A 15,904-nucleotide genomic window follows, 5' to 3' on the forward strand; every position below is an offset into this window, starting at 1 on the left:
ACACACACACACACACACACACACACACACTCCTCCTCCTCCTCCTCCTCCTCCTCCTCCTCAGAGGAAAAAAATAAAGATAAAAAAACCCATCCAGAATATTCTGTGCGGAAGGCAATTAAGATACAGCCTTTTGGGCCTCAGAAGCAGGGGCGGGCTGCGGAAACGGTTGCTGTGGAAACGCATTTGCCGCAGTCTTGTGACACAGCCAGGAGTCACTACCACCGCTTCAAACCGGATCACCAGTAAACAGCCCACCCCAGCCTCCCCCCTCTATCTGGGCTCCATCCTGCGCAATGCAGAGTGATAGATATTACAAAAGAGAACACGACACTATATACATATATATATATATATATATTTTTTTTACCATAACGTGTTTTATTTAATCATAAAAATCTGAGGGGTCCTGAATAAGTCTGTTTGCTTTAATTTACCTTTGGCAGCACAAGAGATTTCCAACATTTAGTAGCTTCTCATTTGTATAGCTTTTTTCTTTTGTTCTTTAATTCCATAGCATATGAGCATTTTCAAAACAATACTCTTAGACCGGTGTGCTTTTAAAGTTCACTAGTAATGATCCGATTTACGCTCTAGCTTATTTAAAGAGAATTACTTAAAAGGACAGACGACACATGTATTTTGTTTAGAAAATACATTTTTTTTGGTCATGTGGGTGATTCCTGCTCAGATTTCAAAAAGAGAAAATGGTCCTAAAGTGCATCATTTTATTTATAATATTACTCCTCGAGATTAGAACGATATGCAATGTAAACAGGTGAGCAAGGAAGACCAAGCCAGGTTTTTCACAGACACTGACGTGTGCAGGATTATGTACTGCCTTGAGGTGTGCGGATTAGACCAGCGCACCTCCCACTAACAGCTCACACTTCTGTACCATTACCCGGATGATTAAACTGAAAGGTTATTATTTCTTCTCCCCTACCCCAACACACGTGGGTGATGTCAACTGACAGAGAGCTGTCGTGTCCTATCCGTGATGGGTGGGTGACCTGGCTGTATGTGTAGGCCGACTAGTTCCTCAAGGCTTGTTTCTGAAACTGACAGCTGGTCATCAGGGCGTAAGCTTCCTAGGCTCTCTGTTCTCCTGGGAGGCAGCCCAACACATGGATACCTGCCTATAGGTAGGGAACTCTCGGGCATTCTACTCAGTGTCCCATGATTCTGCTCATCCTGCCCTCTTTCCAAGGCATCTGGTGGACAGGCTCAACAGCCCCTGAGTGTAGATGCAGAAGAGCCATTAGGGACAAGACAGCTTAGCTGGGAGAGTGCCTACTTTGCCACCTGTGAGCCAGGCTCAAGTCTAGCCCCCCACCACCCTGGAGGAAGCTTTGGTGATGTGGTGTCTTTTCCTCTCTCCCTCTTGCTCTGAAAAAAATAAAATGGCAGCCCGAAGCAGTGGAAGTGTCGAAGAAAAATAAGAAGTAAAAGCTGATTGCAAAGCAATGTCACCACACTGAAGAGATGGCTGATCAGTGTCCTCACTTCCCTGGTCCATCCCGAATGTCTAATATAGACAGCTTTGAGATAGTCTCTGAAATAATCATGACCTTGATTACCCACACACCGGGCCTTTTTGTTCCATCCTTATGCATGATTTTGAAAATAGTGTGATTTAGATTCTGTCCTGGGCTGAGCTCCAAGGGCTCTGTTTACCCTTTGATTAGAGGATTTTAGTGCAGGTTCAGTTAAAAAAAAATTAACAACTTAAACTCTGGGAAGCACTGAGGAGGCTGGGAACACAGGCTCTCTGTTTCTCCCATGATCCTCTGCACTTAAGAAAGAAGGAAGACCCTGTAAAGTCAGTCCCAGACATCTCCCCCCAGGCTGGTGGCCTTGCTTAGTGTCTGAGGCAGGCTCTGAGGCCAACATTCAGGAGAGAATTCTCCAGGCTCTTTACCTGGCTGGTACCTGATTAAGACATCATAAATCAACAGTCAAAGAGTTCCTGCTACATTCCCTCTGTCCACTGTGGATGGCCCAGCCCTATAGTGTCAGAGAAAAAAGTCCCCAAGAAACTCTGATAATCAGATGTCTGTGTCGCCACTCAGGGGGGGAGTGTGGCATTCATCTACCTGAGAGCAGATGGGGGAAGGGGTTCACATGTGTCGGGAAGGAAGGGTACAGCTCTGTGGAGGGACAGTCAGGGGAATGAATGGTCAAGGCAGCCACGAGGGCCCTGATGCATGTCCCGCCAGGCTGGGTGCAAAGCAGAGCGGAGTCCTGAGCTGGGTTTTATCAAGGTTGGCCGGCTGGAGCGAGGCCTCAGATAGCCAGTCCCGGGGATGGACCGGTATCGGCAGGTGCTCAGGGCCTCCTCATGGTGAACGTAGGTGTACGCCTGCACCTTGGGTGGGTCGAGGTCCCTGCATCGGCCATGCGGCCTTCTTCCATGTGGGTGCAAGAAAGGCCAGAAGGGAAACTGAGGTCAGTCCCTAAGGCCTGGAGGTCCAGCAGGAGTGGTGGCTTCACATGGCCTTGGAATCAGCATCCCTCTTGCTGATAAGCACCTCCAGGAGCCTCAACTTCGCCTTGATGTGCTTGTACTCGGTGTATTCCTCGGCCATGGGGGTGCGCTCCTCCTTCTGGACGTTTCTAACAGAGACAGAAGGAAGTGGGGCTAAGGAGGAGGCCCTCAGAAGGAGCATGCTGAGGGCCCCTGCCAGTCTGTCACCCTCAGGGGACAGCGAGAAGATGAGTGTAGGAGAGAAAAAAATGGATAGACCAAAACTATGCTCGGAAAGGAGGCGAGGCTGGAAAATAACTGCCCAAAGGTTGCATTCTGGCTAGACTTCAGGATTAGCCATGAATTGGGGCATTATTTGCTTTATCTGTTTTTCTTTTCTTAATTTTATTTACTTATTGGAGACAGTCAGAAATTGAGAGGAAGGGAAGGTAGAAAGGGAGGAGGACAAAGAGACATCTACAGCCCTACTTCACCATTCCTGAAGCTTTTCCTTTACAAGTGGGGACCTGGGCCTTGAACCTGGGTCCTTGTGCATTGTAACATGTGCACTCAACCAGGTGCACCACCACCCGGCCCCTTTATCTGCTTTTCTACATTTTCATTTTCTTTTTTCTTATTTTATTTTATATAAAGACAGAGAACGCAGAGGAAAGAGTGAAAGAAACCATAGCACCAAAGCTTCCTTCAATGTGGTAGGGACCCAGCTTGAACATGGGTCATGCACAGGGCAAAGAAGCAGCAATCCAAATAAGCTGTGGTGCCAGGGAAAGAACCCAGGGCCTCTTGAGATACTGCTGAGTCACTCCCTTAGCCATAGACAGAAACAGAAGAGGGAGGAGAGAGGGAGAGGGAGAGGGAGAGGGAGAGGGAGAGAGAGAAAGATATTAAAGCACTGTTCCACCATCCAGAGATATCACAGTGCCCACACAATGAATCCACCAGTCCCAGTGGCTATTTTTTCTTTTTCCTTTTTTCCTTTCCTTTCCTTTCCTTTCTTTCTTTTTCTTTCTTAGGACAGAGAAATTGAGAGGGGAAGAAGAGATAAGAGACAGAAAAACATCTGTAGACTTGCTTAACCATTCTTAAAGTATACCCCTTGCAGGTAGGGAGCAGGGGTGGAGAGGTAGGGGCTCAAACCAGGGTTCTTGCTCATGGAAACGTGTGCACTTAACTGGGTGTGCCACTGCCCAGGCCAGGGAGTCCTATCTCTGGTACTCCTATGTGGTGCCAGGACCTCGCAGTGTGCTCTACTCATTGAGCCGCCTCCATGGGCCCCACCTACTCTGAAAATCTTATTTATTAGAAGGGGGGATAGAGAAGGCCACAGCATCACTCTGACACACAATGCCAGAGGTCAAAAGTGGGACCTCATGGGTCAAACATCCTCAATGTCTCACCACGTCCGTGTGTGTGTGTGTGTGTGTGTGTGTGTGTGTGTGTGTGTGTTTTGTTTTGGTAGTTCTGGGGCCTCAAATATGCAAACACCTTCAATGTCTCACCACCTCCTGTGTGTGTGTTTGTGTGTGTGTGTGTTTGTGTTTTGTTTGGACAGTTCTGGCACCTCAAATATGCAAACATCCTCAATGTCTCACCACTTCCCGTGTGTGTGTGTGTGTTTTGTTTAGGTAGTTCTGGCGCCTCAAATATGCATGATTTCATTAATCCCATGCTTTCATCTTTTAATTTCACACATATGTATATAGATGCATGTATATATATATATATAGAGAGAGAGAGAGACAGACAGACAGACAGACAGACACCACAGCATCAATAGCATCAGAGCTTCTCTGGTGCTGGAGCTAGCTAGAACCTGGGCCTCCGCATGGCATGGTGCACACCCTACCAGCCAAGCTATCTCTTGGCACACCTTTGCTTTTCTTTTTTCACCTTTGCTTTTCAAATAAGCTTGAGAACCCAGAGATGTCTCCATGTACCCTGCAGTGTCTTAGGCCTTATGTTCCCTCCTGGCCACCACTTGGGAATACCATGGATGGTACCAGTGAGCTCCAGGCATGGCATAGCAGTGTTCTGGTGTCACTGTCCTGCCTCTCAAACAGGCTAGAATAAAAATGGCGCCAGGGGGAGTCGGGCAGTAGCATAGCAGGTGGTGCAGAGCACAAGGACCGGCATAAGGATCCTGGTTTGAGTTCCTGGCTCCCCACCTGCAGGGGAGTCGCTTCATAAGCGGTGAAGCAGGTCTGCAGATGTCTAGCTTTCTCTCTTCCCCTTCTGTCTTCCCTTCCTCTCTCCATTTCTCTCTGTCCTATCCAACAATGATGATTTAAAAAAAACAACAACAATTGAACAACAACAATTTAAAAAAAAATGGTGCCAGGGAAGCAGTTCAGTGCTCTGCTGCATGTGCAAGGCCCTAGGTTCACTCTTTTTAAAATATTTATTTATTTATTCCCTTTTGTTGCCCTTGTTGTTTTATTATTTTAATTATTATTGTTGTTGGATAGGACAGAGAGAAATGGAGAGAGAAGGGGAAGACAGAGAGGGGGAGAGAAGTGACACCCTTGCAAGTGGGGAGCCAGGGGTTCAAACGGGTCCTTGCGCTTTGCGCCACGTGCACTTAACCCACTGCTCTACTGCCCGACTCCCCCTAGGTTCACTCTTCAGCACACTAAAGACAGAAGCCTGAAACCCAGCAAGATTCAAGAGCCCCCCCCCGCCCGTTGTTCATTTCTCCTTTACACACACACATACACACACACACACACAGACACACACACACACACAGACACACACACACAGACACACACCAGTGCTGCCAGCTGGAGACTTGGCTTCAAGCTGCTTCTCTCCAAGGAGAATATGTGGTACTGTGGGGTAGCTCGAGGCATGGGAACTGCACTGCCTCTGGCACCCTCTGAAAAGCACAAGTCTCAGCACCTCACAGTAAAGGTCAAGCATCCTGGTGCCCAAATAGGACCCACCCACTGAAAAGGGGGGGGGGCATGTGTGTGTGTGTGTGTGTGTGTGTGTGGCATGGGGGCGAACACACACACACACACACACACACACACAGAGAAGGGCAGGAAAGGGAGGAGCAGGAGGGCACTACCTTCCATGCTGTCGGAAGAAACTGTCTTCAAAGTCACGCAGCTTCTTGCGAATCCTTTTCTTCTCTTCTCTCATTTCCTGAAGGTGCTCCAAGAGTTCTGGGCTAAGAGGTGGAGAGAGTTTGAGAAGTTGGAGTTAGATGTGCCGTGCTGTGGATACGGCGAGTGGGCAACTTGAGGTGGGTTACGGAAAAAGGGGGAAGCAGATCAGCAAGACGCCAGAAGGGGCTGAGTCAGCTGAGAGGGGCAACTGATTTTTCTTTTTACTTTTTTTTTGTTGTTATGACTGGGATTTCACTGCTCCAGCCCGACTTTTTCAGACAGAGCTGCAGGAAAGACACCACAGCACTGAAGCCACCTGCGGAGCAGTGGGGGCTAAGCTCAAACCTGTGCCCTGTGTCGTGCACATGACACAAACAGGGCACTAAGTGAGTGGTCTTGCCAGCCTGAGGCAAGTTCCCACAGTCCAGGGGACACTCCTCACTCAGGGATGCCACTACCTGTGGATTCTGAGGAGGTCCTAGAATTCCGTGGAGCTCTGCTGTATTTTGCTTTGAAGTGAAGAGACGGCGTCAGTTTTAAGCGTGTGTGACCTGATGACCCCCACAGTACCACTTACAGACCCTCTTTTTTATCATTTCAGAGGTAGGCTAGCCATATGCAAGATGAGGCAGGGGCCTGATGGTGCTACAATGCTAGAGCACATACATTACCATATACCAGGACCTGGGTTCAAGCCCCTGGTCCCCACTCATAAGGAGGAAGCTTCATGAGTGATGAAGCAGGTCTGCTGCTTCTGTCTCTACCTCCCTCAAAAAAAAAAAAAAAAGGGAAGGAAGGAAGGAAAAAATGGTCACTAGGAATGGTATAGTTGTCATGCAGACAACAAGCTCCAGTAATAACACTGGTAGCAATTAAAAAAACGAAACAGAACAAAAATCAACTGAGGCTTATGTTAGAGAAAAAACAAAACAAAAATGATTTATTCCATCCAAAACAATCTGTGTATAACTATGTTCATAGCAGCAGAATTTGTAATAGCTAAAACCTGATACAACCTAGGTGTCCAACAACAGATGAGTGGCTGAGAAAGTTGTGGTATATATATATGTGTGTGTGTGTGTGTGTGTGTGTACACACCATGGAATACTACTCAGCTATTATTATGATAATGATGATGATGATGATGATGTTTACTTTATTTCATTTGATAGGACAGAGAGTAATTGAGAAGGAAGGGGATAGGGAGAGAAAGAGACCTGCAACACTGTTTCACCACTTGTGAAGCTTTCCCCCTGCAGGTGGGGACTGGAGCTTGAACCTGGGTCCTTGAATATAGTAATATTACATTTTACCTGTGTGTCTCACCACTCAGTTCCCCTAAATTCACCTTCTTCACCCCATCTTGGATGGTGCTTGAAGGAATCATGTTAAGTGAGATAAGCCAAAAAGAGAAGGATGAATATGGGATGATCCCACTCATAGACAGAAGTTGAAAATAAGAACAGAAAGGGGAAACACAAAGCAGAAATTGGACTGGGTTTGGTGTACTACACCAAAGTAAAGGACTCGGGGTGGGGGGTGGTTTGGAGGGGGGTTTTCAGGTCCTGGTGCATGATGGGGTGGAGGAGGGTTAGGGTTAGGGTTAGGGTTAGGGTTAGGGTTAGGGTTTCTCAGTTAGGGTTAGGGTTTCTCAGTTTTTTACAGAAAACTGAGAAAATTTACATGTCCTGTATTTTCTGTAACCATTAAACTCCCCGATAAAAGTGATTTATTATTATTGTAATTATTGCCTCCACAGTTATCCCTGGGTCTCAGTGCCTGTACAACTGCACTGTTCCCACTTCTAACCTTTTAATTTTTACTTCTTTTTGATAGCAGTTAAAGCAGAGAGAAATAGAGAGGGAGAAAGACAGAGAGAAAAGTCACCTGTAGCACTACTCTATTGCTCATGAAACTTCCACTCTGCAGGTGGGGACTGGAGGATTGAACTAAGGTCCTTGTGCATGGTAAAATGTGTGCTCTACTGGGTGTGCCATCAACCCAGCCCCTGGAATGGAAACATTTCAACAATACCACTCAGAGGACTCACATGGAAGCTGCATGGAGATTTGAAAGCCCAGTGTCCTGGCTGCCTTTGGATGGCATTTTGTCATCCATCGGGGAAATAAAGCCATCAGTGTCATCTTCGAATTGGTCCAGAAAGCAGCGTGCAGTGAAATCAGTTTTCAGGGTGACTGTCAAGTCTGGCTTTGTGCTGCTGTCATCTTCTGAGCCCTGGTCTTCTTCCTGCAGACAGACAACAGCAGGGTTGATTTTCCAGCACACATTCTTTCACTACTCACGACCCTGGATCATCATTTCACCATCCCCATAGCATGTGGTCTCTTCTGTGTGCTTCACCGGTAGGTAGGTACATCATGGTCACACCACCGAATCTCTGTACACGCCGACTACAGATACTGCCATTCAACAAGGAAACATGGCAAAACATTCACACACACACACACACACACACACACACACACACACACACACACACACACACACACAATCAGTGGACAGCACACACAATGGGTGTCAAGCTGAGGACAGGCAAGACTAATTGTCCTAACTTATACCCCAAGTCAAACAAACCAAGAGATTCTGGCAACTCCCGCACCTGTCAAAACACATAATAAAACCCACTGCCTGGAACCGGTGCTTTGGGATTCTATTCCCTGTGTATCTCAGACAATGTTTATTCTTAAACTGCGAGCACTGTCAGAACTTGGACAACAGGCTTTCTAAAAAGAGCTGGAGTTTTTGAAATATTTTATGACTGTGTCATGCACAAGATTTTAGGACATTTGGGAGATCATTTATCTTCCCATGATTGGAAGTAAAGCTCCTATGTTTTGGGGGCTGGGCAGTGGCGCAGCGGGTCAAATGCACATGGTGTGAAGTGTAAGGACCCACAGAAGGATCCTGGCTCTCCACCTGCGGGGGGAATCACTTCACAAGTGGTGCAGGTGTCTGTCGCTTATCTTCCCCTCCTCTCTCAATTTCTCTCTGTCCTATCTAATAACAACAAAATGCAACAAAATGGTTGCCAGGAACAGTGGATTTGTAGAGCCTCAGTGATAACCCGGAGGCAAAGACAAACAAAAAACAAACAACTTACAAGTTTTTAAATGGATTTCCAAGGACCAGGACTGTACTTTTTATTACCCCATATGCTAAAGAAGGGAGTCTCTGTGTGGATTGATAGGCATTCGCCTATAGAAAGCAGTAAAGCCAAATGAGGGCCAATTTCAAGCCCTGCAAGTATAAGGAAGAACAAACAACAGGATCTGCAAGAAAGATTCTAGTAGCCCCAGAAGTGGTATGGGGACAGAGCAGGGCTTTCATGCATGAGGTCCTGAGTTCAACGCCCAGCACGACAAGTACCAGAGTGATGCTCTGATGTTCTGTCTCTCTGTCTTGGGGGACAGCAGGTGGCTCAGCTGGTAGAGTACACACACTATCAGGCAAGAGGACTCAGGCTGAAGCCCAGAACCACTCTGTGAGAGTGCCTGAAGAGGGGAAGCTTCCTGAGCAGTGCAGTGGTGCTGCAGGGTCGCTGTCTCCCTGCGCCTCTCCCCCATCCTCAATCTGTAAGGAAAAAAAAAGGTGACCAGGAGTGGTGAAGTCATGCAGGCACTGAATCCAGTGATAACCCTGGTAGCAAGAAAAAAAAATACAAAATGATTAAAAGAAGTAATTTATTGCCCAAATTTACAGTCACATCAGACGAGATTATCCTTGTGTTTACAGTAAGTGTTAGAGGCCATTGAGGCCTAGGGCCCCATGAGCAGCAGGAAGCCTGGCACCTCTGTTCTGGGAGAGCTACAGGGAGCAGAGTCCCTCAGCCAGAGCTCAGGTGGCAGGCTGAGTGCTTACTGTCCAGCCCAAGTCCACATGAGCAAACTGCAGGTACTTGGTCTCCTCACCAAAACACCTGGCAGGCTGATAAGGTGCCTTTGAAGGAAGAGAACATGGATGAGGGTGCAGGCACATCAAGGGCAAATCACACCAAACTAAGACTGTTACATAACCACAATGGAAGCCTGGCCAGGGAGGCATGGAGGTGGCAGGCTTTTCTGAATTCTCTTCTCTGAGACTCTGGACCTCTGCCTGGAACATGGATGCCATGGCTAATCACCTCGCAATCTGAGTATTTTTTTATCTGAATGGCAGAATACAGCTAAGGTTTTACAGAGTCGTTTACAGAGTCCAACTAACATCTACATTGGTGATTGAGTAGTTTCTTTGTGTGTAAGAGGTAGTGACATGCCTGCCGCTGTCAACAGCATCTGAATTAACTGAAATAATATGCCGGCGCCAGCTCAGGAAGGCTAGTATACAGAAATTCCAGCCAGTCCCTGCCCTGTTCCCTGATGAGGAAGGCCAGGCTGCTACCTGACAAAACTGACGCAGCAGGAATTCACATCTGTCTGTGCACTGCTGCCCCCTAGCGGTCAGCCGGTACCTGCACACAGCTGCTCAACACAGGCCTGTGGAACATTCTGGCAATTCACTTAAAAGAGACATACCAGAGGAATAGGACCTATGTTGGGGAAACAAGTATCTTGCAGACAACTAGACACTAGTCATGGGAAATGTGAGAGGTTGTGCTTATGAAATCAACAACTGTATTGTAAATAACCCCCCTAAAAAGTACATTAAAGAAATAAGAGACATACAAATAACTCTGATTAGGGGAACACTGAAGCTTCAGATGGACATGAGTACAGTTACAAATGGGGATTTACTACCTTTAATGCAGTTAATGTGTAGGCTCTACTATATCCTGAAGTCCTAAAAAGGCTTTAAAATGTGAAATTCATCTTCCACAGAATGAGAATGCAGTGCTTTTGCTACCACTGGAATATCACTGCATCAGGCTGACTTTTTCAAGTAGAAAGAGACACAGAGATAGAGAGATATGGGAGAAAAGACAGACCTACACACAGAGAGAGAGAGAGAGAGAGACATACACACACACACACAGAGAGAGAGAGAGAGAGAGAGAGAGAGAGAGAGAGAGACCACAGTACCAAAGCTTTCCCCTTAGTGCCTTGTGGACTGGGTTCAAATGGAGCTGACATCTACAACGGCCTGGTAGTCTTGTTGGATGAGATATACTTTTGCTATTTTTCTTCTATGATTTTTTTTATAGAGAGTCAATTTATTTCACTTTTTAACAAACACTGACTCTTGTGCACGACCTTGGTTCAGGCCCAGTCCCCACCGCACTGGGAGGAGTTTCAGTACAGAACCTCAGGCATGAATGTTTTTTGCACAACCACTGTGCTGTTTCCTCAGCCAATGTGAATTTTTAACAAGCTTTATTTGATAGAGATGGGAGAAGTCAAGAGGGGAGAAATGAAGGAGGAGACAGAGAGGGAGGGGAAAGAGGCATCTACAGCCCTGCTTCGCCACTCCCGAAGCTTCCCCCCGCAGATGAGGACTGAGGGTTTGAACCCAGATCCCTGTGCATTGTAACATGCACACTCTATCAGATGTGCCACCACCCAGCCCTGCATAGTTTCTATCTCCATAGTTTTGCATTCACAGATTCTACCAATAGCAGATCCAGAAGGCCAACTAGAGGCTCTTGGACACCTGTGGGTATGAGTATCTCTTGGGGAAGAGTGGGGTGGCAGGTGCTTTGAAACTAATGTTTCCCTCCCTCCTCATGGATCCCAAGGGAGAGACTGTAGTGAAGCTCTGGAGGAGTCAAAATCACACATGGGTTTTTGACAGTTCATGCTGATGCCTCTTCCCTTGTGCACTGCAGTTCCAAGGTCAACGATACTTGTGGGAATTCATGGTCCTCTAATAAGGTTAGAAATAAAAAAGAAGGGGAGCGGAGCCAAGATGGCAGTCTGGAGACAATGCCTGGTGTGAGCTCTGCAAGGAAGCTGCTTTCAACCTGGGAATCTCAGCCACCAGGTTTCAGACGCTACCATGATGCCAACCTGACTTCCTTGGGCAGAGGACCCCACCATGTGTCCTGGAGCCCCACCTCCCCAGAGCCCTGCCCCACTAGGGAGAAAGAGAGACAGGCTGGGAGTATGGATCAACCTGTCAACGCCCATGTTTAGCGGGGAAGCAATTACAGAAGCCAGACCTTCCACCTTCTGCACCCCCATAATGACCCTGGGTCCATGCTCCCAGAGGGATAAAGAATAGGGAAGCTATCAAGGGAGGAGATTGGATATGGAGCTCTGGGGGGGGGGGCATTGTGTGGAAATGTGCCCCTCTTATCCTACAGTCTTGTCAATATTTCCATTTTATAAATAAAAAGAAAAAAGAAAAAAGGAGGCTGGGTGGTGATGCACCCAGTAGAGTGAACCTATTACTCTGCTTGAAGACCCGGGTTCAAGTCCCCAGTTCCCATGTGCAGGGAGTGGTGGAATGGTGCTGCAGGTGTCTCTCCTTCTCTCTGTCTCTTTCTCCCTTTCGCATCTATCATTAAATTATGGCAGCTGCAAGCAATGGAGTTGTGTTGGCACTGAGCCCTAGCAATAACCCTGGTGCAAAGAAAAAAAAAAGAAAAGGAAGAAAGAAATGGAAAAATATGGACAGAGAGATGAAAAATACTCCAAGAAGCCAGAGACTGGGGACATCAATGGCAAGACAGCCCTGAGCAGAAACCCTCACCCAGCATACAAATCTTCCCACCACCTCCACCCCCTGTTGTGACAATAACACAACAATTCCCTTCCGGTGTTGCCAGCCAGCTGGGCAGAGGTGGCGGTGACATCTAGTGGGTGGAGGCCAGCTTCCCACATCAAACAGTGGCCCCAAAATGTTCCTGCCACTGAAGCTGAGACACTGTGCCCCAGAATGAGCTCTCAGCACGTGACTACCATACAGGGCTGGAACTGTGGGACGCAAGGGGCCTTAGTTGCCCAGATCAAGGTCAGGGTTAGTCCCCAGGCCCTTGCCCTACTGTTCAGGCAGATGGAAGTGAACAGCCAGCTCTGTTATCAGTTGTTCAGACGGAGAGACAAAGACTGTGGTGTGGTGTGGTGTGGTGTGGTGTGGAGCAGAGCTACTACACTTCCAGGGAATCTGAAACCCACACTGCATGAGGATCTGCCCGAAAGCAGTGTGTAGGAGAGGGGCTGAGTGTGAGAGGACCAGGTAGGTGACTAAATATCAAGTAACCCCAATGAAGAAGGAGCATGCACACTCAATGCTGCCCCAGAGGGCAAAACGATACCTATTAGAAGAAAGCCATGTGGCCTGGTGGTGGCATACCCGGTTGAGAGCACACAGTACAGTGTGCAAGGATCCGGGTTTAACCCCTCAGTTTCCACATGTAGGGGGGAAGCTTCACCAGTCATGAAGCAGAGGTGCAGTCATCTCTCTCTTTTTCCTCTCTCAATTGTTCTCTGTCTCTATCCAAAGTAAATAAATAAAAATACATAGAACAAGAAGAAAGTCATACCATACAGTGATCACGATAAGCATTATGATGGAAGGGCCAGGCAGTGGCGCACCTGGTTAAGCACACACATTACAGTGCACAGGACTCAGGTTCTAGCCCCTGGTCCCCATCTGCAGGGGGAAAGGTTCACAAGTGGTGAAGCAGAGCTGCAAGTGTTTCTCTGTCTCTTTCTCCCCAACTCCTCTCAATTCCTGTCTCTATCCAATAATAGATAAATAAAAATATTTTAAGAATATATCAGCAAATACACTAAGTGTTATAATTGTAGTTACTCTCAAAGGTGACATTTTATTGTTCTCAAGCTTACTTGGCATTCTAAAATTATATGCTCCATAGTTATATGTTAATAATGAAATGATAACCACATAATGGAACATAAATCTGAGATCTGTAATATGTATCTATTTAAAACATAACCTATCTGTATTTACACTTACTTTTAAAAAATTTATACTAACTTTAAAAATAAATTTTTGATACTTGATTCTTACAATAAGTGCAGCACGTTAGTCTCCTCACTGTTGTAAACATTTTACTCTTTGATTATTTTGGATAGGACAGAGAGAACTTGAGAGAGGAAGGGAAGACAGAGAGGGAGAAAGACACCTACAGACTTGCTTTACTGCTGGTGAAGAGACTCCACTAAAGGTGGGGATCTGGGGGCTCGAACCGGGATCCTTGAGTGGGTCCCTGTGCTTCATACTATGTGCACCTAACCTGGTTAACCACTGCCTCCCCCCCCCCTTTTTTTTTTTTTTTTTGCAGAGATTTTATGGTGGTAGAGTCAGGGACTGAACCTAGGGCCTTCAAGCCTGAGGCATAGATCACACTGCTCTCTCTGTCGCCTATTGCTGCAGATTTCTGAGCAGAAGGATGGAATCACTTCTTAGGGAAAGGGCCTCTGTCTTATCTGAGAAATACTAGGGGACATTCTTATGTTGGTCAGGGCAATTGTCTAGATGATTCTCTAGCATTTGGGGGTTGGAAGATCTAGGGCTTCAGAATGAGCTGTTTCATACATAGTCTGTTTTCTCTCATAAAGATTAAAATTATTATTATTATTATTTGTTGCCACTAGGGTTATAACTAGTGCTTGGTACAGGGACAGTTCAACCACCATTCCAGGTGGCTTTTTTTCCTTTTTTCTTTTTTTCTTCTGATAGGCAAGAGACAGAAGGAAAACAGCTGCTTCTCTGCTTGTGAAACTGCTGGTTGTGACGCTCCCTGCTGCAGGTGGGGACCAGGCAGTCTGCACTCAGGGCGCCACCAGCTGGCCCCACTAGGGATGGTTTTTAGAGAAACCACTTAGCTATAATCTTCTTATCTGCATACATACCACATCCCAAATTATAACCAGAGCTGCCAAGAATTAGCACAATCCAAAACATGCTAATCAGCCCGGCCAACTGGAACAAAACGAGCTGAAAGGCACTACTATTTACCAAAGCAATGTCAGCACTGCAAAATCAACTCAGTTCTGACCATCACATGGACCAGAAGGAGAGCCGTGGCCAGAGCATACACGTGAAGAAAATCAATTACAGCTAAAGGAGAGGACTTCTCATTTTAAAGAGAACATCGTTAGTAGCGCTTCCATTCATTTAATGAGGCAACTATAAAGCGTTGTGTGTGGATGTGTTAAAGAATATGTTTATTTGTTTTTTCATTAAGTAACAGCTCTAATGAATACTTCTAAGGAAAATATGCTAATTTTCCTACACTCCACTACCCACATCTCTTCAATTATGGTGATTTAGTTCTTGTGTGAAGCCTATGGTGGAACGTCTTTTTTTTTTTTTTTAATCAACATCAAGCTTAATTGTAAGGAAGTTATTCTTACTCTTAAGGTCCAAGTTAGCATACAGACCTAGAACAAGTTCTTTACAAGTCAAATGACATGGCTAGTGAGGTGACTTGGTGGGTAACAAAGCTATTTCCTTGGGTGCGAGAAGCCCTGGGTTAGACCCCTGACACTGCCTGTGCCAGAGTGGGGCTCTGGTCCTGACCTTTCCTTCTCTCTCATAAAATAAGTTTCTAACAAGAATCATTATAATCCTTTGAACAATATGGATAGAGAGCACAAACGTTGCCTAACGGATTGCTTAAAATCAGGTGTGTCAATTTGAACAAATCAGAGCGGGAGGAGAATAAGTAACTGAGAAGACCTGGTAGCTTCTGGTACCTTACTTCAGTTGTAATGGTGAGAACCAGGCATTACATTTCTCTCCCTGTTTATGGTTCTCCCAGGAATGGGTGGGAGCCAGAACACTATACAGTAAATCATACATGACAGTTCCAAGCTTAAACTATCATAGAAAAATAAGTTTTTTTTTAAACAAACCTCTTTTAAAAAAAAGATAACTGGGAGTCGGGCAGTAGCGCAGCGGTTTAAGCGCACGTGGCGCAAAGCACAAGGACCGGCATAAGGATCCCAATTCGAGGCCCCGGCTCCCCACCTGTAGGGGCGTTGCTTCACAAGCGGTGAAGCAGGTCTGCAGGTGTCTCTCTCCCCCCTCCTCTCTCCATTTCTCTCTGTTCTATCCACCAACGACAAGAACAACAACAATAACTACAACAATAAACTACAACAAGGGCAATAAAAGGGAATAAATAAAAATATTTTAAAAAAAGATGACTTGGAAGTGTGAGGCCACTGTCTTATTTATTTACTTATTTTTAACCAGAGTATGCTCAGTTCTGGCTTACGAAGATGCCGGGGAATGAGTCTGGGATCTTGTATCCTCAGGCATGAACATCTTTTGCAGAACTGATAAGGGAAACTCTTAAAACTCACCTATCCTTTGGGTTTTATTAAATTCAACTGCTCAAAAAATTATTGGTTAAAAAAAAAAGATTGATGCAAGATTT

General features: G+C 46.2%; 1 protein-coding gene across 1 annotated transcript in view; it reads right to left on the reverse strand.

Annotated features, from left to right (window-relative positions):
- Positions 1-342: 342 nt before the first annotated feature.
- Positions 343-15,904, reverse strand: part of FAM13A (family with sequence similarity 13 member A) — a 229,145-nt gene continuing 213,583 nt past the window's right edge. Inside the window, exons 21-23 of the mRNA XM_060188451.1 lie at positions 7,649-7,845; positions 5,559-5,660; positions 343-2,616 (exon numbers count right to left, since the gene is read on the reverse strand). Of these exons, the coding sequence (XP_060044434.1) occupies positions 2,490-2,616; positions 5,559-5,660; positions 7,649-7,845 (426 nt within the window). The 3' untranslated portion in view covers positions 343-2,489. The remainder of the gene's footprint in view (positions 2,617-5,558; positions 5,661-7,648; positions 7,846-15,904) is intronic.

Source organism: Erinaceus europaeus, chromosome 3 (genome assembly GCF_950295315.1).
Source record: "Erinaceus europaeus chromosome 3, mEriEur2.1, whole genome shotgun sequence".
Lineage (NCBI taxonomy): Eukaryota > Metazoa > Chordata > Mammalia > Eulipotyphla > Erinaceidae > Erinaceus > Erinaceus europaeus.